At 35.6% G+C, this 22,043-nt stretch overlaps 1 protein-coding gene across 2 annotated transcripts in view; it reads left to right on the forward strand.

Moving 5' to 3' along the window:
• The window catches only part of LOC128209301 (E3 ubiquitin-protein ligase SMURF2-like), a 35,627-nt gene extending 14,277 nt beyond the window's left edge, over positions 1–21,350 (forward strand). The window contains exons 6-18 of one of the 2 annotated variants that reach the window (XM_052913284.1): positions 3,144–3,227; positions 7,637–7,980; positions 11,830–11,914; positions 12,497–12,667; positions 13,880–14,033; positions 15,054–15,157; positions 15,397–15,511; positions 15,822–16,000; positions 16,314–16,451; positions 17,032–17,152; positions 19,292–19,493; positions 19,681–19,765; positions 20,074–21,350. In XM_052913284.1, coding sequence (XP_052769244.1) covers positions 3,144–3,227; positions 7,637–7,980; positions 11,830–11,914; positions 12,497–12,667; positions 13,880–14,033; positions 15,054–15,157; positions 15,397–15,511; positions 15,822–16,000; positions 16,314–16,451; positions 17,032–17,152; positions 19,292–19,493; positions 19,681–19,765; positions 20,074–20,173 — 1,882 coding nt within the window. In that variant the 3' untranslated portion in view covers positions 20,174–21,350. The remainder of the gene's footprint in view (positions 1–3,143; positions 3,228–7,636; positions 7,981–11,829; positions 11,915–12,496; positions 12,668–13,879; positions 14,034–15,053; positions 15,158–15,396; positions 15,512–15,821; positions 16,001–16,313; positions 16,452–17,031; positions 17,153–19,291; positions 19,494–19,680; positions 19,766–20,073) is intronic. The other variant, XM_052913292.1, reaches the window with a different exon arrangement.
• Positions 21,351–22,043: the final 693 nt, after the last annotated feature.

Consider the following 22,043-nt stretch of genomic DNA (forward strand, 5'->3'; position numbering starts at 1 on the left):
GAATAGGAAAAACTGGAACAGTCCTCATGTGAATCTTTACATTTTTATTGTTTTCATAAATTTTAGAGCTGAAATTCATTTCAGTCTTTGATTCATGATAGGTGAAGATAATTAAAGAAAACCGTTTATGTAAATTGCAGCTAAAAATTGTTATTCCCATATTGTTTATGTATCATGTTATTTTGTAAGAAGATCCAACATGTATTTTCTTTATTCTTTCATTGATCCCTCTGCATGTGTGGTGCTATTATTTCTGCATTCTAGCCTATCTGTTGTGATTCATCCCAGGGCCTGTATCCTGTGTTCTGATTCTCCACATATTCTGAATTGTGTGTTCTGATTCTCCCCAGGGCCTGTAGCATGTGTTCTGATTCTCCCCAGGGCCTGTATCCTGTGTTCTGATTCCCCACATGGTATGTAACCCTCTGTTCTGATTCTCCCTAGGGCCTGTATCCTCTGTTCTAATTCTCCCCAGGGGCTGTAACCCTCTGTTCTGATTCTCCCTAGGGCCTGTATCCTGTGTTCTGATTCTCCACAGGGTCTGTAACCCTCTGTTCTGATTCTCCCAAGGGCCTGTATCCTCTGTTCTGATTCTCCCCAGGGGCTGTAACTCTCTGTTCTGATTCTCCCTACGGCCTGTATCCTCTGTTCTGATTCTCCCAAGGGCTTGTATCCTCTGTTCAGATTCTCCCCAGAGCCTTCATCCTGTGTTCCGATTCTCCACAGGGTCTGTGTCGTGTGTTCTGATTCTCCCCATAGCCTGCATTGATTGTTCTGATTCTCCCCATGGCCTGAATTGTGTACGTGTTCTGATTCTCCCAAGGGCCTGTATCCTGTGTTCTGATTCACCACAGGGCCTGTAGCATGTGTCCTGATTCTCTCCAGAGCCCGTAGCATGTGTCCTGATTCTCTCCAGGGCCTGTAGCAGGTGTCCTGATTTTCTCCAGGGCCTGTAGCATGTGTCCTGATTCTCCCCAGGGCCTGTATTGTATTGTCTGATTTTCCGGAAGGCCTGTATCGTGTGTTCTGATTCTTCGGAGGGGCTGTTACCCTCTGTTTTGATTCTCTCTAGGGCCTGTATCATGTGTTCTGATTCTCCTTAGGGCCTGTATCGTCTGTTCAGATCCTCCCCAGGGCCTTCATCCTGTGTTCTGATTATCCCCAGGGCCTTCATCCTGTGTTCTGATTCTCCCCAGGGCCTTCATCCTATGTTCTGATTCTCCCCAGGGTCCGTATCATCTGTTCATTCCCCCAGTGCTGACGTGGACTTCATACTAAGAAATGTTAGAATTGCTAGTTATGGCAAAATATCTTGTTAAAATCTCATAATTTCTTTTTCTTATCAAGATGTTTGAATAAAAATAGGAGTTTGTTACACAGCTGAATGTAGGTTTCAACAAGTCATGCCTGTATGTGGGCGAGAGTTTAGATATTCCTGAGGCTCATTATGTCAGATCAGGTGTAAGATATCAATTTGAAGTTATTTAATTTTTTTGTTAAACTATTCAAACTATGAATGTTTTTGATTTAAGTTACACTTTTTTATTTAAAAATCTATGCATACACTTGTTAAACAAACCTATATTTTGAAAGATAAACCTTTAACTACTTATTAAATAATGCATTTATCAAAAATATTAATTACTGATAACAAGATTGTAACTGTGTATTTAATAGGTGAAAATGCACAAATATTAAAGGCCTGGTGGGCCCTAAAAGATTTACAGTTATAACCTATCATATTATAAAGTAGAAATACCGTATTTCCGCACCTTTCTTTCAAACTTTACATGGTATCCTTAACAAGAACCATTGTTTTCATATTTATTCATTCTTATGGGTAAATTAAAACAATTGTATTAATTGTGGTACATCTTATTTGGGAGGAAGAGTGCGTCTTTAATAGAAAGTACATAAATATATGTTCAAAAAAGGACAAACAGTAAATTTCAAATTTAATGGTTACATAAATTACATCATACTATTGCCATGCATTTTGTTTGCAATGGATGAATTACAAAATTGAACTCTGCTGCATCTGATTAACAATCATGTTTAGTAAATGAATGATGGGAAAATGCTAAAATATGACAATGTAGCATTATGCAAAAAGCAATCGATGTAAATTCTTACGTTTCCCTTAAATGTGTTTAAAGCCATCATTAAAGCCCCTCACTGTCTTTTTTTTAAAGACCCTTACTGCCTTATCCATCATAACTCTTACTGCTCTATACCCATTAAAATCCTATCTGCCCTACCCATTAAAACCCTTAATGCCTTATCTATTAAAATCCTCACAGCCTTTATTTGAAGTTCCATAGAAGACCTTCATTTCCCTTTCCATTTAAGACCTCATTTCATTTTCTAAAGGATACCTTAATTTCCCTTTTCATTAAAAAAACGTTAAATCTGTTTATATTAAAGACCCCTATTTCCTTTCCTTTAAAGAACCTTATTTAAAGACCCTTATTTCCTTTCCTTCAAAGAACCTTATATCTGTTTATATTAAAGACCCTTATTTGCTTTCCATTAAAGAACCTTATATAATTATGTTTCCATTAAAGAACCTTATTTCCTTCCATTAAAGAACCTAATTTCCTTCCATTAAAGAACCTCATATCTATTTATATTAAAGACCCTTATTTACTTTCCATTAAAGAACCTCATATATGTTTCCACTAAATATCCTTATTTCCTTTTACCATTAAAGGATCCATATGTTGTTGTTTTTTTCTATATAAGGACCCTTAATTCCTTTCCCACTAAATTCTCATATATTTTTTTAAAGACCCTTACTTCCTAAATTTCCATTAAATTTCAAGATTTTGGTTTCTATAAGATATTTCTTTATTAATTAGAGACCCTCATTTCCTGTCCATATAAGACATTAATTACTTCTTCCATAGAAGACCTTAAGACCTTTCTGTTTCCATAGTAGAGCTTCATTTCATCTTCATAGTTGACCTTTATTGCATCTTACATAGAAGACCCACATATTCTTTTCCATAGATGACCCTTATTTCCTTTTTCCATAGTAGACCCTAATTTCCTTTTCCATAGAATACCCTTATCATAAAAGAGCCTTTAAATATATCCAACCACAGTCATGTCATGTTTGACTGATATATCCGGCATGATTGCAGGTGGGAGGAGCGTAGAACGGCGAGCGGAAGAGTCCATTATGTGAACCATGTCACACGCACAACGCAATGGGAGCCTCCCACCAGGTACGCCAAACTATGTTCCAAGTTCGGTATGAATATGCTTCATTACCAAGTTTGGTGTGAACATGCTTCATTTCCAAGTTTGGTGGGAACATGTTTCATTACCAAGTTTGGTGGGTACATGTTTCATAACCAAGTTTGGTTGGAACATGTTTCATTACAAAGTTTGGTGGGAACACGTTTCATTACAAAGTTTGGTGGGAACATGCTTCATAACCAAGTTTGATGGGAACATGCTTTCATTACCAAGTCTGGTGGCAACTTGTTTATTACCAAGTTTGGTTGCAACATGTTTCATTACCAAGTTTGGTGGGAATATGTTTCATAACCAAGTTTGGTGGGAACATGTTTTCATTACCAAGTCTGGTTGCAACATGTTTCATAACCATGTTTGGTTGGAACATGTGTCATGACCATTTTTTTGGAACATGTTTTATTACCAAGTTTGGTTGCAACATGTTTCATTACCAAGTTTGGTGGAAATATGTTTCATAACCAAGTTTGGTGGGAACATGTTTTATTACCAAGTTTGGTTGAAACATGTTCTACATAGAAATGTCTGTAGTGAAAGCATCAGTAGGTGTTAGGGTCCTCCTAACAATGACATTATAGTGTTGTTTGAGTCTTACTACAAAGAGAGATAAAACTCAAATATTTAGTGCAAAGAAACAATAGCATTGCGTGTCAAGACTAAGGAGTATCAGTTTCCTTAAAAGATATGAACATGATTTAATATGTCTACGGTTATAATTGAGCCCTAGATAGGACAGCCTGATTTAATTATGTAGCCTGTTAAGTCAGTAAATCTTATTCCTTTCTTAGAACTATTTGTCAAATTCAGAGCATTTCCCCATGTTAAGTCACATGCCTGTCAGTATCTCGTGATAGTGTGACGTGTGTTTGATGGTGTATTGTGGGGGAGGCTTGTGACGGCCTGTCAGCGATGACGGGCCCCATTAATATAAAGCCTGTGACCCTCCATACACAAAGCTTTGCCCAAGGCTGCCCTGGCACAACATTTGTCTTAAACAAGTCTTGGCCAAGCTGGATAATAATATTTGGATAAGACTATTTGTAAAAAGGATGCTCACCCTTCGGTATCAGTCTCTCATGACCTTGTTCTAAGCACCTGCCTTGCGGTTTACAAATGATTTGATTAACAGAAACAAATGAGCTTTCACAGTGTGACATAAATAATCTGTTTATTGTTGAGTACATGTTTTTATTATAAACTTATATTCAACCACAAAATTATATTTCCTTTGTCATATAAGTATGAAAAATTGTTATGGAAGTACAGTGTATAGTTTCAGAAGATGACACTTTTGTTATTATAATATCATCAGAAATAAACAGGGTGATTGTAAACATTATATAGCAGTGGGATAATTTATGTGAAATAACTATTTTAAAATTAAGGGTACTTTGCATCTAATATGCGCATACCAAAAACTGGTTTATATCTGTCATAAAAACCCAGGATGTATGAAAATCTGCTGTTTATCATGTCAATGCTCTCACAGTATCACAAAACCGCCTGTCTGTATTAAATTGTGTTAATTATTGAAATTTATGCCAACCTTTAGGTGAGGACTGTGGGGTAGTGCAATTTTTGTTCTCCCTTTAATGATTTATGAGCAGTCAATACTGTTAAGTTTGTAAGCTTACATGGCATCTAGTTGAGCTTAAATTTTGAGGGCGTAAACTTGCATTACCATATTTATTTGTAAACATCACATTGTCCAGTGTGAAGGCAGTATTTGTCAAGTTTTCCAATACATTTATTTTAGTTAATGGATTAGATTAGTTAGCAATCTGTCGTTATTGATTTTAATCAGGTGAATCAGTAGATATAAACAGCGGCTGGCCCAGTTAATGGGTAGTTTACACAGTAAAATGATAATTACTAAAAACCATGCAGATTTTAGGTATGTACTTACTCAAAATAAATGTTGATGCGACTGCATGCGTCTCATCAAACCTTTTCTTTTTGTAAGTACATACCATTACTTATAAAGTTTACGACCCTGTACTAAGGCTGCATTCTGATCCCAAATGTAGGCCTAGATGTACCAAGCTCGTTTAGATTTAAGCCTACAATACTTATGATATAATCATATTATTACTAGAAAGTATTGCAATACCAGTAATTCTACCAAACTAGAAATGATCTCATAATTTATATAAATGTAAGCATGATCTCTGTTTAAAAAAGTTTAATAATGTTGTATTAGAAAATATGATGGCTGTACAAAAACCTAGCTTGATCAGTAAAAACTAAAAAGTTTACAGCAAGTACCTGTAACTGCTATTTCATTGTTCTATTTTAATGGGATCATTGTTTTTGTGACAATGATGTCTTTGTCTCGCTAGTTACCTGATACGTGAATTAAAAACACATCTGAGCTTCAGGTGATACACAATATATTATTCTGTACAGTACATGATGCAGCTAAACTTCAAACATCCATTGTTTATTACTGAAGCTGCTTGTTATAAGATGGCAGCCTGCATCTTAATAACTATTATTTTGAGCAGTGAGTAAAGGCTAGTGTTTATTTGAAGGTCTTTATGGAAATCAAACGCTCAAACCCAGCACACCTATACAAACGTTGATTTTTCTCAAAGACCTTCAAATAAATGATTGCATATGATGGTTGAAATCATTTTTGTTTACTGACAAGGCGCACCCGTTTCAGTCTTACATGTTTTAGCCCCTATCGCTAAATTATGCACAGGTAAGAAACTGAATACATGTAGTAATGCTTTTGTCAGTTTTTGACACATTGATCATCTTTGATTATTAAGCTGAAATAACTGGTCATCGAAATATGGTTTAGATTATTACCTGCTTTACTGGATTTAAGATTATGTTGTGGTTTTGTTTAATTTTCTATTCCTGCTGACTGAAGGTTTTGGAAGGGGCCAAGTTGACTTGATTTGTGCGTTTGTATTTCTGTCCATCGCACCCTTTTTCTGTCTGGAACCCTATATTGGTAGGGATTGGTTAGATTATTTTCAAACTTTGTCAGAATGTTTCCCTTTATCAAATCTCTGCGTCTTATAAAAGTTGGTCAAATCAGGTCATAAACAAGGTCATTACTTTACTTTATAAAACATTCCCTTGATGAACTTTTTGATATATTTAAAACTGGATCACATCATGTCATGTGATCAAAAATTAGGTCACTAGGTCAAATCATTTTTTTTGTCTGGAACCATATCTTGGTAGGGATTGGTTACATTATGTTAAACTTGATTAGAATGTTCCCCTCGATCCAGTCTCAACTGCTTGTTAAAGTGGGTCACATGGGGTCAAAAATCAGATCACAAGGTCTGAAATCTTACCAAACCATTGGGACGCACTTGAGGCATTAAATGTGGTTCACTTATCATCAAACGTTTTCACTTGATGATTTTTCGACATATTTAAAACTGGGTCACATATCATAAAAAGATTTTCGCGTCTGGAACAATCTCATGGTAATGGTTGGTCAGATTATCTTCAAACTTGGACAGAATGTTACCCTTGATCAAATCTCACTGCATTTTAAAAGTGGGTCACATTGGGTCAAAAAAATAGGTCACTAGATTAAATTTTTGAAAAATCCTGTGCGGAACCAAATATTGATTTTGATTGGTCAGACTTTGTTTCAAAATGTGGTCAGATTATGTTCACCTTGATGACCAGCATTTTCATCTTCATTAAAAGCTGTTGTGTTTTTTAGTAGTTCATACATAGTTCACACCAAAAGGATATTTGCATTTTAAAATAGGATTTAATCTAAACATAACCACTTTCTGGCATACTTCTTACTGCACTGTTATAGAAGGGTGATGCTTACATCACAAAGCACATAGACAAACCATTTTGTTTAAACTTAAATGTAAATGGAGGATTCAACCCAAAAATATGGTATGTTAAATGTTGATCAATTCAAACTTTAAAAATAAAAAAAAACTTCCATCCAATTGGTAAAAAAATGATTTATAACCACAGTATGTATGTATAATAATGAAATCATATTTAAATTATATGCAGATATGAATTAATGTCTGATTAAACAAATCATCAATTGTATGTAAAAGCAAATGCTGAATATTATAATGTCATTTGATTTGGCAGTGAAATTCTGTTCTGACAGCATAAAATTATAATACGAAATATTTTTGTTTATACACAGTAGCGATACAGTCGCTCTAATTGCTATGTAGTACAAATTAAATACAATGAAAATCGTTTAGGTGTGCCACTTTTTTTTCTGAAACTCTTAAATGTCATCAGATAGAGTTGGTTAAGATTCAAGATCATTTTCAATAACAACTAGGTATTTATAATACTTGTATGCATTGCTCTCATTTAAAAGAAATCATTTTGCCACCTGAGATTTATGTACTGTGCTATTTTACAGGTCAGGTACTGAGGCTCCTGCACGTGCTCCGTCCACCACATCCCCATCCTCCAGCTCCAGCAGCGGGGAACGGCGCTCATCCTCCGCCACACGCCAGTCTGGGGCCAGTCACCGGCATCGAGACCGTGCCAACACCGCAACTCACCGACACAGCACATCCTCACTCAACCCACCTCGCCCCAACACAGCCCGAAACCCAGCCACACGTGGCAATGGTACGCAGAGCAACAGTGAGGACAACAGTCAGTCAGAGGGAGAGTTCCCACGGCGACGATCCACGCGGCGACGCAACTATCTCAACAGAAACCAGCTACACAATGCAGTTGACTTACCCCAGGGATATGGTAAGCCATGCTTCACTAAAACATTTTGTAATAAGAAATATAACAGATTTGGAAATAAGTCAAGAACCGTAATCAGAGTTTATTGCTATCTGTAAATATGTTCAAGGATAGTTATAGTCTAAAGGCATACTGTATATAAAATATGAAATTAGCAATGCCAGCTTGATTGAAAGTGTTTATTGACAGTGATGATATGCTCAACATTGTCAATGCTCTCAAGCACCGGCTTTAGGCAGAATTCTTTTTGAAGTAATTAATGAGTGATATATTCAATATTCATGAAGGATAAAAATATAGAGAACTGTGAAGTGTTTGCTCAACTGAGCTACTAGTCTAAGATTAATGTGTGTTGTTACAGAAGCTCACCTGTGTTTATCAATCATAACAGAAGAGAAAGAAAGATGACACATACATTTATTTATTTATTTGTTCTTTGCTTTCCATTCAGAAAACAATCCCAAAATACAGCATAAAAATTGAATTCAGACTGAACTGTCATCTTAGAACCTTTCTTCTGTCAAACAAGTGGAACAGTAATTACTCTAACAGTTCTTAGACCTCTCCTACTTGGCTCAGCTCCACTTGAGTCACCCACTCAACACCTGGCTGAGATTACAATGAGCATTACTTGTTTTTACAAAGCCATTAGTTGGGTTGTTTTAGTATAACAGTAGGTTGTACCTTGTCTGTCAACAAAACTTATGTAAGAAGACAAACTGAGTAATGAAACTACTGGTATAACTGTGGTTCACCATGATAGTTACACCAGTATTTTACCATTTGAAAACCACATTCAGTTTTTGTGCTGGTTTCCCTGATAGCAGGTGAGCTTTGAATAGATCCTGTGTGGTCCTGCGTGCCCATGCCTATTGTTTAAACAATAGCAGTTGCCGCTGAAGGGTTATACAGTAACTCGGCTATAAAAAAGCATGCCCTGCAAATTTTGCTTAATTATGAAATTCCTTGTATCACTAGACCTTGCAAATAAGCATTATGATAGTGTTGATATGTGAGGGATCCATTAGAAAATGAGCTAATTATTGGTTCCTTTGTAAAACTAAGTGCATTTCACCATTGTCTTGGTTTTCTAACAAAACACTCCTCTGAAATAGAATAAGGAGTAGTGTTTGATGTTGAATGATGAGCGAAATCAGATGCCTGCCAGACCTGACTGTGCAGTGTATCCCGATATTGGTTAACATGCAATGTAACGGGCCGCATAATTGGCACCTGGTTTAAACCAGCACCTCAAGTGTTTTGCCACTTGACAATTATTTGTTGTACAATTTAACATTGACAGGTTAATGTTACACTTGCAATAAAGATACTTTATGACATCATTTAGTGCAAGTCTTTGATCAGTTCTTCAAGTTTGTCACTTTTGATGACTATACATGTATTAACAAGAAAACCATTGGTGCAATGCATTAAAGGGCGCCGTGAAGTAGCTTATTGTTGAACATGATATCATATATAATATATAATTATAAATGGATTGTTTACTAAGAAACTGAAATAAATGAACACTCATTTTGTAGGAAAACATGTTTTAATAACATGTAAGAGTCCCATTACACAGATTTCATGTATTCATTTTGTTTCAACTTAATTTATTTTACGATGTAGGTTCATAATTTTATATATTTTTATTGTCGTTTGTTGGCTTGTGTCGTGGGAGAAATCAGAGAAAACCCATTAGTCAGGCTTAGTGACACTTGTTTTTATTTCCCTGCTTTTGTATTGATAAAAAACAACTTTCAAAATAAGTTGATGACAATGCTGAAGATTTTAATTCTTTTATTGTTTAATAATTGTATGTGCATTATGGTCCATGAAATATAATTCATTAAAGGTGATAACTATTGATTTTCTGAGATAGAACAATGGTGCATTTTATGAAACATGCTGATTGAGAAATTTGCTCCTAATGTCTTTACATCAGTTGCCTTGTGTTTGACATATTCAAATGTAATAGATTAACCTACAAGTTTTGTGTGTACAACCTTGTTCAAGAGATGAAACTATTGGCATGATTATTGAACATGCTCTGTTCTAGAACAGGTACAAACAGATCTCCTTCTGAGTCACCAGTTCTCTGTTCCATAATTATGCAAAATAATCTGTTTTTATGCACGTTATATACAGGCTCTCTTGCATAGCAGCAATTTGGTTAGGTTAGAGTAGCCAAACCAGTGGAAAATTGAGACAAGGTCTAAAATGACATTTAGCATTAACCTGTTGAGCTAAAATACGGACTGAAATATTGTAGACGAAGCCAATTAAATTCTTATTAGAGACTGCTTGATTTCCCAATGTTAATGCATGTTTTTTCCATGCTTGTCAATGTTATTGTTAGGGTTCAGTGGGTCCCAGCTGTCTGCAGTAAATGGTTCCACTTGGCTAGAGCCGGTTGTTGGAGGACATGCATGCTTCAATTAGAATACTTTGGGTTGGCTAGATTGCGTCTGGTGTAAACATAGCCTCACCAAATAAAAAACATAAGACTATTTCTGGTGTAAGCATGTAACTTGCTTTTCTAAGGAGTTAAAATAAGATAACATCTGGTGTGAACAAGGTGTTAGCATGTTACTGGCTTCACTAAGGAATGAACATTAGATAACTTCTGGTGTAAGCATGTTACTGGCTTCACTAAGGAATGAACATTAGATTACTTCTGGTGTAAGCATGTTACTGGCTTCACTAAGGAATGAACATTAGATTACTTCTGGTGTAAGCATGTTACTGGTTTCACTAAGGAATGAACATTAGATAACTTCTGGTGTAAGCATGTTACTGGCTTCACTAAGAAATGACATTAGATTACTTCTGGTGTAAGCATGTTACTGGCTTCACTAAGAAATGACATAAGATTACTTCTGGTGTAAGCATGTTACTGGTTTCACTAAGGAATGAACATTAGATTACTTCTGGTGTAAGCATGTTACTGGTTTCACTAAGGAATGAACATTAGATAACTTCTGGTGTAAGCATGTTACTGGCTTCACTAAGGAATGAACATTAGATAACTTCTGGTGTAAGCATGTTACTGACTTCACTAAGAAATGACATAAGATTACTTCTGGTGTAAGCATGTTACTGGCTTCACTAAGGAATGAACATTAGATAACTTCTGGTGTAAGCATGTTACTGGCTTCACTAAGGAATGAACATTAGATTACTTCTGGTGTAAGCATGTTACTGGCTTCACTAAGGAATGAACATTAGATAACTTCTGGTGTAAGCATGTTACTAGCTTTACTAAGGAATGAACATTAGAAAACTTCTGGTGTAAGCATGTTACTGGCTTTACTAAGGAATGAACATTAGATAACTTCTGGTGTAAGCATGTTACTAGCTTCACTAAGGAATGAACATTAGATAACTTCTGGTGTAAGCATGTTACTAGCTTCACTAAGGAATGAACATTAGATAACTTCTGGTGTAAGCATGTTACTGGCTTTACTAAGGAATGAACATTAGAAAACTTCTGGTGTAAGCATGTTACTGGCTTTACTAAGGAATGAACATTAGATAACTTCTGGTGTACGCATGTTACTGGCTTCACTAAGGAATGAACATTAGATTACTTCTGGTGTAAGCATGTTACTAGCTTCACTAAGAAATGACATAAGATTACTTCTGATGTAAGCATGTTACTGGCTTCACTAAGACATTATATTAATTTTGATTTAAACATGATGCACTTTGCCTTTGCACTTTGCCAGATTTCCAGACGGTTGACATTTTTTTCTCTTATTTAAGGTTTGTGGAGCACATCGGTAACTGCAACATATTTTTTCAATTTAAACTATCAGAATGCCACTGGTAATTTGTGTGTATGTTTTTCAGAACAACGAACTACTCAACAGGGCCAGGTGTACTTTTTACACACACAGACAGGTGTCTCCACGTGGCACGACCCGCGTGTGCCCAGGTAAGCACAACGCTGTATTATATAAACATTGTTGTTGAAAGAAACTTTATTATCCATTCAATATTAAACAAATGAAGTTGCTTTTCTTTTGATAAAAATGCTGTCTTTTTCAAATAATTGTAATTAGTTTACATTCATTGTTTTGTTTTACTTTCACGTTTTTCACATTTAGTATATGACAGCCTTTGAATTCAAGGCTGAGTTCCACACCTCAAAACGGTGCCTATGTGAAGTAAACAATGGTTGGACAATAAAAATATAATTATGTAATAATACAAACAATTACAAGTAATTGAAATAATTTTGCTTTTAATGATGAAAGATAATAAGTATTCAAAACAAATATAATTATGGTATAAAATCACTAGAGGTCTTCAAACTTAATAAAAAAAAATAAGATAAGATGTTATAAGGCATTTTATAATGGACTTAAATAAAAGCTTGGATTTGCTCAAAATTTTGGATAAGTCAAGGTTTTATGTTGGGGCCCGACTCCTTCAAGTTATCGCTGATTGACCGTATATGAAGTATTTTGCTTAAAATTTTACTCAGTGAATACATTTCCTTGTTTGTTACTTGTAGAGACATAAACGACATAGAACTGTTGGACCGAGAGTTAGGTCCCCTGCCCCCGGGCTGGGAGGCGCGGCACACAGGGAATGGGCGTGTGTACTTTGTGGACCACAACAATCGCACGACACAGTTCACCGACCCTCGGCTCACGTCCAATATTGACCTGCTGCAGACTAGGGTGTATGTATTCACTTACGGCTGTTAAAAGCTATAACGTATATCAGGAGACATTATGTTGCACAGGGTCTGAATTCTAGATATTCTAGAGACTGTATATGGAATAAGGATAAATGGTTTAAAACTAGCTAAAATTGAATAGACCTGTAAAGATGTGATCAATTTCAGCCCTGCATTATTAAAAGACATTAATTTCTCACACAAAAACTGGCTTGAAAAAAACATAAATGCAGTTGAGTGCTCTTGCCTGTTCTTGAATGAGTTACAACTCAAATGACACGATGATGCAGTTAAATATCATGTAAATATAAGTTTTTTTTACATTGCATGCTTTATTTTATTTGCCAAACATCGTGACTATAGTTGAAAGAAAGTCAGATTGGCACACACACTGATGAAAGTCATTGTTTCATCTTCAAAGGCAATAACGTGTTGTTGTTGACAAATACATTATGTTGACAGTACTTGCTGATGTTGTGATATTCATATGAGCCTTGTTTTGGCTTTGCTCTTGTTAAGAGACAAGAATAAACTTCAGATTTATAAAGTCTTCAAAATTACAGCATGAAATAGAAATCCAAAATTTGAAGACCAATATAGGAACAATATACGAGCATACACAGTTCATATACGAGCATACACAGTTCATAGACGAGCATACACAGTTCATAGACGAGCATACACAGTTCATAGACGAGCATACACAGTTCATAGACGAGCATACACAGTTCATAGACGAGCATACACAGTTCATAGACGAGCATACGCAGTTCATAGACGAGCATACGCAGTTCATAGACGAGCATACGCAGTTCATAGACGAGCATACGCAGTTCATAGACGAGCATACGCAGTTCATATACGAGCATACGCAGTTCATATACGAGCATACGCAGTTCATAGACGAGCATACACAGTTCATAGACAAGCATACACAGTTCATAGACGAGCATACACAGTTCATAGACGCCTGGCTACAGGTTTACAAGTACAAGTGTAATATAATCACTAGTATCATTCTGTCTAATCCCTAGTATCATTCTGTCTTTATACACATTCATTAGAGTTCGTGAATGTCCTCTTAAAAAGGACATCAGTACTGGTCTGTTCTCAGGATATAGACACATAATGGATTCATATCATTTCTCCAACATCTTTACACTCGAGCCAAGATAAATTACTATAAGCTAAAGTTAATATAAACTTTTATTTCAGGAAAAACAATAATGACAAGGAGAATGACAATCCCGTGCCAAAATACAAGCGTGACCTCGTGCACAAGTTGAAAATCCTCAAACAGGAGTTCACGAGTTTACAACCGCAGGGTGGACACTGTCGCATGGAGGTCTCCAGGGAAGAGATATTTGAGGTACACGATCAGGCTTACCTGCAAGCACATGTATAAATTTCATCCATAAGGGCATCATTCCTGAATTTGTAGTGTCACCATGTTAGGCTCAAGTAGAATTTCTCATAGGTCATGTTTCCTGTGAAGTCATAGTTTTTATAAAGGTAGAATTTATCAATAATAATGACTGCCTTTACCTTCTCTTTTGCTTTTAGCTGCAGAATGAAGTGTACACTAGATACAAAGACATAAGGCAAGAATTAATTCATATGAAAAACAACATGTGTTTAGTTTTTTTTAACTTTATTTGTTGCCGTCAGACAAATTTACACATTGAATGTACTTTGTTGATATTAAGGTATGCCTTTCAGATCATAAAACATGTTTTCTGTTTTTTTCCTGTACTTTGTTTAAAGTTAACATGCAATTGTTTATAACTTGTTCACTAAAACTGAATTGCAGCTGGTACAATGAAACATATGGCTTTTGTTGAGCATGAATAATGCTTTGATGTTTTACACAAACTTTTGTTAAATGTTTATATTTTTAGATTCTGGTATCTTGAAACTGATGAATATTGTTTTAGAAAGAAATACATATCTATAAAAAGGTGTATTTACAGTTTATAAAGTTACATTTGTATAGAGGTCATGCCTTTAGTGGAAGATATGAAATATTGGTTGTAAAAATACAACAGGAGCCATATCGTCAAGTGATGAAGGTGTTTATTTATGTTTCAGGAGTCGTATCGTCAAGTGTTGAAGGTGTTTATTTATGTTTCAGGAGTCGTATCGTCAAGTGATGAAGGTGTTTATTTATGTTTCAGGAGTCGTATAGTCAAGTGATGAAGGTGTTTATTTATGTTTCAGGAGTCATATCGTCAAGTGATGAAGGTGTTTATTTATGTTTCAGGAGTCGTATAGTCAAGTGATGAAGGTGTTTATTTATGTTTCAGGAGTCATATCGTCAAGTGATGAAGGTGTTTATTTATGTTTCAGGAGTCATATCATCAAGTGGTGAAGATTTTTATTTATGTTTCAGGAGTCGTATCGTCAAGTAATGAAGATGCGAGCAAAGGATCTCCGCAAGCGTCTCATGGTCAAGTTCAAGGGTGAAGAGGGGCTTGATTATGGTGGTGTTGCTAGGTAACCAAGAGCACCTGTTGAGTGCATCTTTTCCTTATTTTCTATGTAGGTAACAGTGTTATGACTAACGGAACCTATTTCAGCTTTCAAACAAACAAAAATAGTTTTATATTTGAGTATGGTTAATTGTGTTTTCACTTCAGTATGAAATACAAATAAAAAATAAAAATATATATATATTTTTATAAAGTTATAAATGTGACTCCTCTATTAGTAACTCTGTTTCATACCTATTTCAGGGAATGGTTTTGTCTGTTGTCTCATGAGATGTTAAACCCATATTATGGACTCTTCCAATATGCAAGGGATGACATCTATACACTACAGATCAACCCTGACTCCGGAGTCAACCCAGTAAGTGCATTATAGAATCAAGTACATAATAATTCAAACAATCAGTAGCATCTACTTATGTAATGGATGTCAAAAGACATTTTAAGTTTAAGTTTTTGATTGGAATTGGATTGGAATTATAATAAATGCATTTGATTCACTACCATTCATGAAGCTTAAAAAATATTCCAGCTTGCAATTCATTGAGGAAGTCATACAGTAGCTCTGCCATCATCTTAATATGTGACAAGCAGGCATGTTTTTCAAATGGAATTTTTTTTTTTTTAACTAAATTAAATACCAATTATGTATTCTTGCCATGCCATTGCAGGAGCATCTGTCCTATTTCCATTTTGTTGGTCGGATTCTGGGTATGGCTATATTCCATGGGCACTACCTTGATGGTGGGTTTACCTTGCCGCTGTACAAGCAGCTGCTCGGCAAGCCCGTGGCTCTTGAGGACCTGGAGAGTGTTGACCCTGACCTGCATCGCAGCCTCGTTTGGATGCTGTAAGTTGCCTATTATCTTAAATCTTGAAATGGTACTATTATATTAAGATTTGGGGAGAAGAAAGTGAAGGTATTGTGATAGCCTTGGGTTTGGGGAGAAGAAAGTGAAGGTATTGTGATAGCCTTGGGTTTGGGGAGAAGAAAGTGAAGGTATTGTGATAGTTTAGGGTTTGGGGAGAAGAAAGTGAAAGTATTGTGATAGCATAGGGTTTGGGGAAAAGGAAGTGAGGGATGAGATTATAGATATATTTGCAGGAAACTTGATGTAGTTAACTGCAGGTCAATATTCATCTCAATATTTATTTTAATGCAGGGACAACAATATAGAGCGTGTACTTGACCACACTTTCTGCGTGGAGAGCCACTCGTTCGGCCAGCATATGGAGCACGAGCTCAAACCTGGGGGCAGCGATATCAAGGTCACCGAGGACAACAAACGGGAATATGTCAAGTATGTTTGCTGCTCTATTAACCGTCTCCGTGGCCTAGTGGATAAGCGTCCGCCTACGGAGCGGGAGGTCGTGGGTTCGATCCCTGGCCGCGTCATACCAAAAGACGTTAAAAGTTGGTACAAGTAGCTCCCTTGCCTGGCGCTTGGCATTTAAAGGGTAGTGCTTGGAAAAGTGGTGTACTCAGTACTGGTTTAACCCAGGAAAGTTGTACCCCGTGTATCGGTGCTTTACACCAAGCACGTAAAAGAACCAAGGGGTCTCTTCGAAAAAGAGCTAGGGTCTCGCACCCGGACTTCCTTGTATCCCACCACTGTCTCTTCAGCGTGCTGTCCCTTCAGCAAAAACAAAGGACCCCGTTGGAAATAAGTGCTTGCACTTTCACGGGTTATCCTTGATTGCAAGGTCTAAAGAAATACATACATACATACATACAAGTGAAACTTCAATGTAGGTCCGAGATAAACCTCATGACTTTATACATGGAGTGTTGAGTTTCAATTTCCTAATCAATAATACAAAATATTTAAAGAAAAATGCAATTGTTAAACAATCTTTATACATGTCTACCTTCTTCTTCAGACTGTATGTTCAGTGGGTGTTCATGCGAGGTATCGAGGCTCAGTTCCTCGCCCTTCAGAAGGGGTTCCACGAGATCATTCCACAACACCTTCTACGACCCTTTGATGAACGGGAACTAGAGGTAGAGTGATTAGTAATTTTACTGACTGAGTAATCCAAAATGAATTTAATTGTCAGCTGTATACACAAACACACTCATGGAATTGGAGCTTATTACTAAATCGTTATACTGCCATAATTTGACAGAGTTATAGCCATTATATAATTGCTTCACTTGGCAACTGTTTCCAACATGCTCTTCAAATCAATTTTGTAAGAAATTGGTGCAATCAATTAGGCAGAATGTTTGGAAACATAACAACCCTTTGCAATTTCCCACATCATATCTTCTGTTAAGACTGCTAACATCTAGTTTTTTGGGGTTTTCCCAGGCATAATAAAGAACAGGATAATGTATGACATATTTGTGATGTACCATATGTTTAAATGATCTTAATATTGAGGGACTAATCCATTCATTGCAAATGGGTTTATCATATTCATCCTATAAATAGAAACTTAAATTCTTAATTGCTGAGTTTATCAAAGTAACTAAGTCTACAAGATATGAGCGCTGACTTAATTATACTCTAAAAGTCCAGTACCAGTTAGGATTAAATAATTAGAAAATAAAATAAAAGTGTGTATATAATTATGATAAAGTCGCAGATGATGTTTGATAAAACCCTGAGGTTCAAACAATGCTTTATTAAACATAAATGGATGGGAAATATCAAGGAAATCACGAAGTTGATCACTGCCTCACTAATGAGGTAGATAAGTGGGCAGGTCATAGCTCTTTGCAAACAGTACCTGAGCAGTTGCCAGTCTCTTGTTTATAGATTGTAGACTAGAGAAATTTGAATATTTTCAATTGAAATTTCACATCAAAAAAATTAAGCTTTGGTTTCTAAATTTTTTTTTTTATTTTTATCCCTTAAAACATAGTATTGAATGATTAATTCATTGATGATTGATTGATTATCCCTGCTTCACCGATATCAACCTCCAAATGTATTGTACCTAGGTTATAATTTTAAACATTAACATTTTAACAACATAGTAACATTATGATGGGAATGTGCATTACTTATTCTGAATTCATTACAGGTTCACATCATAGGTTGATGCAAAAAGTTATAATGCATTATCATGTTCAACTCATTTGACTTGAGTGACAAAAACAAAAACAAAACATATGATTAAACCATTAAGGTACAGATAATAAAATATTAGCCTTTAATAAATGTTTCTTTGTGGTCACGTAGCTATTAATTAAAAAAATTCTGAGTAAAAAAAATGCAAAAACATTGAATTATCGCTAATATTTTTTATCTGTATCTAAATCATATGCATTTTTTGTTTTGATGATTTAAGTGGAATGAGTTAAACAAAATAATGCATTTTTTTTTTTAAAGTTTTGCATCAAGCTGAGAAATGAAGCAAAGGAGGACAATATTTCATTGAACTATTCCAATAGATTAAAAGGGCGATCATTATTTAGCATGTATATTCATTCCATGACATGTTTAATCTTTACTGTTAAACCTCAGGTGTATCATCATAAAGATATTAAAACTAGTAGCTCCAGGTTCCAAAAATATTACAGACTTTGCACAACACCTTGGTTTAAATATAACATTGCTTGTTCTACCTGTGTGGCCACCTACGAAATAAATAAATCACCTTTAAAGTGACACTCTTATTCAAAATCAATACATACAGGTTATGTATACAAACATCATTTTGACTGATAAACCTTAAACTATTTACTAATTAATGCATGTATGGAAAATATTAATTACTGATAATCATAATAGCGGAAAGTGCTAAAATATTAAATGATTTGTGAATGCTATACGATTTACTGTGGTCTGCTATAGTCTCATATTGAAGGTACCGTGTTTTAGGCTCATTTCTTTCAAATTAAACTCGGAATCCTTCATAATACCAATTTTTTCTGATATTTATACACCCTTTTTGGAATTTTAATACAATATTATAAATTGTGGTAAATCTCATTTGGGAGTAAGAGTGCATCTTTAAGCTGATAGTCACTTCACTTATAAGGGGAGGCAACTATAAGTGGATACCATGGTTTGTCAAGCTGATAGTCACTCCACTTATAAGGGGAGGCAACTATAAGTGGATACCATGGTTTGTCATAAAATATGTCTTTTGTGATAAGCAATGGTAAATCATCATTTCTGTTTCTTTCCAGCTAATGATTGGTGGACTGGGTAAGATAGACTTGGGAGACTGGAAGCTACACACTCGACTTAAACACTGCACAGCTGACCATAACATTGTCAAGTGGTTCTGGCAAGTAGCGGACAGTTACGACAATGAGATGCGGGCCCGACTCCTGCAGTTTGTCACTGGTAGCTCCCGGGTGCCTCTCCAGGGATTCAAGGCTTTACAAGGTTGGTGGAAACTAGAGTCTGGCAGTGAATATTTAAACTTGTTTAATGGTTATTACTTCACAGTATGATTATGTTATTGATGTCTTGTATAATGCTTTATTTGTTTTGTACGTTTTTCATGTTGTTCAGACATATCTTCTAGTGGATGAAGCACATATCTGTGACACTAATCACGTGTACATTGCAGGATCTACAGGGGCAGCGGGTCCCAGGCTGTTCACCATCCATCTTGTGGACACCAACACAGACAACCTGCCCAAGGCACATACATGGTACATACTGCTTCATGGCACACTTGGCATTGTCTTTACTACATTAGTCTGCTGTTAAATCAATGGAGAATGCTTTCATATAAATTAAAGGCCTGATGTTACTACTGCAGTGTTTTCCCCCTGTTTTTATAAATGGGGCCAGGGTCCTCAGAATTGTAAAATAACAACAAAATTGCCTAATATTGTGAATTTACAATTGTTTTGAAGAACTTTAAGAGGCAAAGATTGCATTTAAACTTACCAGACTAGTTGCTTTAAAGGAGTAAAAAAAATGGATTGTAAATATCTACTATTTATTTTCATTTCAGTTTTAATCGGATAGACATACCTCCCTATGAAAGTTATGAAAAACTTTACTCCAAAATGACCTGTGCTGTAGAAGAAACTTGTGGGTTTGCAGTAGAATGATGGGACATTATAGTGCATTATTGGATAAAACAGTCGATGGAACACCAAGTGCATTATGGGTTGGAAATTATAGTGCATTATGGGTTAAAACCAGTGGATGGAACACCGAAGTGCATTATGGGTTGGAAATTACAGTGCATTATGGGTTTGAAATTATAGTGCATTATGGGTTAAAACCAGTGAATTGTCAAACGTGAGTCTTGGCAAAACTGGACGTAGTCAATAAGTTGCTAAGACAGTTTAGTGCAAACTCAACCCTTGCCAAATGTATTTGGTACACAGATGTATCGAAAGTGTTCCATCAATCAAAATCATCACAGAGAAAGAATGAGCATCCCACGAGTTCAACATGTCAGGGTGCTGGGTAGGCTGAACAAAACATCTGACAAAGCTTGAGAACAACACTTGAGCATTTTCATTGAAAACTGTTATACTCATGCAAAGAAAGGTTGTGATAACACCCTCCATAATATCATGAGGACAAGTTTCTTAAGTTTTAATTATACAAAAAGATGTGAAGACTTTCCTGTACAGAAGAAAATACAGTGCAATTTATGTAAATGTAATTCCACTATTTATGGTAGATGTAGAGTACCAAAACGAAACTATTGCGATTTCAGTTAATGAATGTAGAGTTATCCATTTTAAACATGAAATTGTATTTTCATTTATAAGAAGGCATTAATATTTTATTTGTAATGTTACATAAGAACATGATGTTAATTGATGTACACTTGTGTGCTAACTTGGCAGTGCTACATAAAACAAGACATTATAGCACTTGTATTCTCAAAACCCTTCTGGTACCTATCTTGTGCAAATGTTACTCTGAAGAACCATTTCATGAACTTTGAATATAAAATTTGAAATTAGACTAATGGTATAATATCTGTTGTGATTACATAATCATGTAATTTCATAGAATATATTTTTGTAAAGTTTCATGTATGAAGTGCACTTACCACATTCACTCAGTTATATTCTGTCTTTCAGTTGTAAGACTTCATGGGCTTTAATATACCCTTGTACATGTTTCATTGACTTCAATGTACACTTGTACATGTATCTTGGACTTCAATGTACACTTGTACATGTATCACATGGACTTCAATATACGCTTGTCCATGAATAATGGACTTAAATGTACGCTTGTACATGTATCATGGGCTTCAATGTACACTTGTACATGTACATGTATCTTGGACCTCAATGTACACTATATGTATCATGGACTTCAATGTACGCTTGTCCATGTATAATGGACTTTAATGTACGCTTGTACATGTATCAATGACCTCAATGTACACTTGTACATGTAGCTTGGACTTCAATGTACGCTTGTACATGTATCATGGGCTTCAATGTACACTTGTACATGTATCATGGGCTTCAATGTACACTTGTTCATGTATAATGGACTTCATGGGCTTCATTGTATGCTTGTCCATGTATAATGGACTTTAATGTACACTTGTACTTGTATCATGGGCTTAAATGTACACTTGTACTTGTTTCATGGGCTTAAATGTACGCTTGTACACGTATCATGGACTTCAAGTACATACAAATTGCAATAGTTTTAAAGATCAACTTAGGGCCTTAACATTCAAATTCATGGCGACTGATTGTAATGATTTCGAGCATTGTTCAAGGGTGGTAATACTAGTTGTTTATTTAGATGTTAGGCCACACCTAATTGATGTTTTGTGTATAATTGATGTTTTGTATTTGAAGGAATTTAATTATCTAAAGGTGATACGAATATGATAAATTTACCTGTGCTCAAAGTGAAACTAAATAATGTACAAAATGTTTTGGTATAATTTTATGAGATAAGACCCACTCATTTACATTATCATTGTCACTTGGG

This window comes from Mya arenaria, chromosome 2 (genome assembly GCF_026914265.1).
Source record: "Mya arenaria isolate MELC-2E11 chromosome 2, ASM2691426v1".
In the NCBI taxonomy this organism is placed as follows: domain Eukaryota; kingdom Metazoa; phylum Mollusca; class Bivalvia; order Myida; family Myidae; genus Mya; species Mya arenaria.